The following is a 1,442-nucleotide window of genomic DNA, read 5'->3' as shown; positions in this document are numbered from 1 at the left end:
CTTGCACATGCACACATATTCTGAGTGCGATAGATGTTTTAGCACCTAATCTGTCTAAGTGTGTTTTACAGGAATGCCTCCTCGACCAGAGGGCCGATTCATCCGCCTACCTCATGGCGGCCTAGTTGAGAGGGATCTCCTTCCTGACGATCCGCAAGGCCCCCTTGGCGGGAATGAATCTCAGAATACGGGTAGCACTACCAAGAGGCGGCCCCGAGTGCACTGCCACCGCCGGCCGCGGCATCTGTACCTTCTCCGCCGCCGGTTATGGACCGAGTGGACCAGATGTTGCTCCTCATGCAACAACAGCAACAGATGATGGTCACTACTATGCAGCAACAGCAGCAGATGATGGCCACTATGATGGGGGCCATGGCCCAGAACATAGGAGTGCCGCAACCGACACCACCTGGTCAACCCTCACCCGGAAGCAACGTGGGTAACTTGTTTGAGCGATTCCAGCGGTACAGGCCGCCTACGTTCGCAGGCACCCACCGCCCTGAGGAAGCGGAGTATTGGCTCAATCGGGTCACCAAGCTACTTAGGCCTCTCCACTGTACTGAAGCAAAGAGCGTGGAGCTTCTTTCCTACCTCTTCGAAAAAGAGGCAGACTTGTGGTGGGAAAGCGTTCTCCGCTCCATCCCTGAGGGCCACGTATGGACGTGGGGGGAGTTCGAGGCCCGCTTCAATGTAAAGTATCTCCCTCAAACGTACCAGCATGAGAGGGAGAATGAGTTTCTCCGCCTTCAGCAAGGGGGGATGAGCGTGGCCCAATACGAGAACCATTTCACGGAACTCTCCCGCTATGCTTCCGAGATGATTGCGAGCGAAGCAATTAAGATGAGGCGGTTCACGGCAGGACTGAGGAGCGATATTCGCTCCAAGATATGCTGCGTCAACATCAGGACGTACGCCGAGCTCGTTGAGATGTCTATTAAGGCGGAGCAGGATGAGGAGCGGGTCACCTGAAGCCGCTCACAGTTAGGGCCGCGAAACAGGGTGGATGGACCGTCCTCCTCTTTTACAGGAAAAAGGGCTCGTCCTAGCTCACCACCCCGACTGGCCGCCGCACCGGCCCCTTTTACGCGACCGGCCCAGACATGTACTTATTGCAGAAGGGCGGGACATTCCGAGCCCTACTGTTTTACGAGGATGAGAGACCTCGGGTTTACTCCGCCGTAACGCAACATTAGGCCTCCACAGCCGGCCCTATAGATTCCGCCCCTGCGGGCAATGGGGCCAAATCAACAGTTTCGGCATCCGCCACCGCCTCAAGTTAGACCGCCACCGCTGCCCATGCAACGACCAAATTTTCCACAACAGGCTCGGGTGCATGCCCTAGCAGTTGAGGGCCAAGACGCGGCTATCCCCACTCCTACGGCCTTTGAGGTGACAGCCCACATCCAAGGTACTCCCATATTCCTTTTAGTGGACACCGGGTC

General features: G+C 56.8%; 1 protein-coding gene across 1 annotated transcript; it reads left to right on the top strand.

The window, feature by feature from the left end:
• The first annotated feature begins 267 nt into the window (after positions 1–267).
• Positions 268–969, top strand: LOC131250704 (uncharacterized). The gene has a single exon (XM_058250986.1). The coding sequence runs from the start codon at positions 268–270 to the stop codon at positions 967–969; it is 702 nt and encodes a 233-aa protein (XP_058106969.1).
• Positions 970–1,442: the final 473 nt, after the last annotated feature.

This window comes from Magnolia sinica, chromosome 7 (genome assembly GCF_029962835.1).
Source record: "Magnolia sinica isolate HGM2019 chromosome 7, MsV1, whole genome shotgun sequence".
Lineage (NCBI taxonomy): Eukaryota > Viridiplantae > Streptophyta > Magnoliopsida > Magnoliales > Magnoliaceae > Magnolia > Magnolia sinica.
This window is presented reverse-complemented; position numbering and strand designations above follow the sequence as displayed.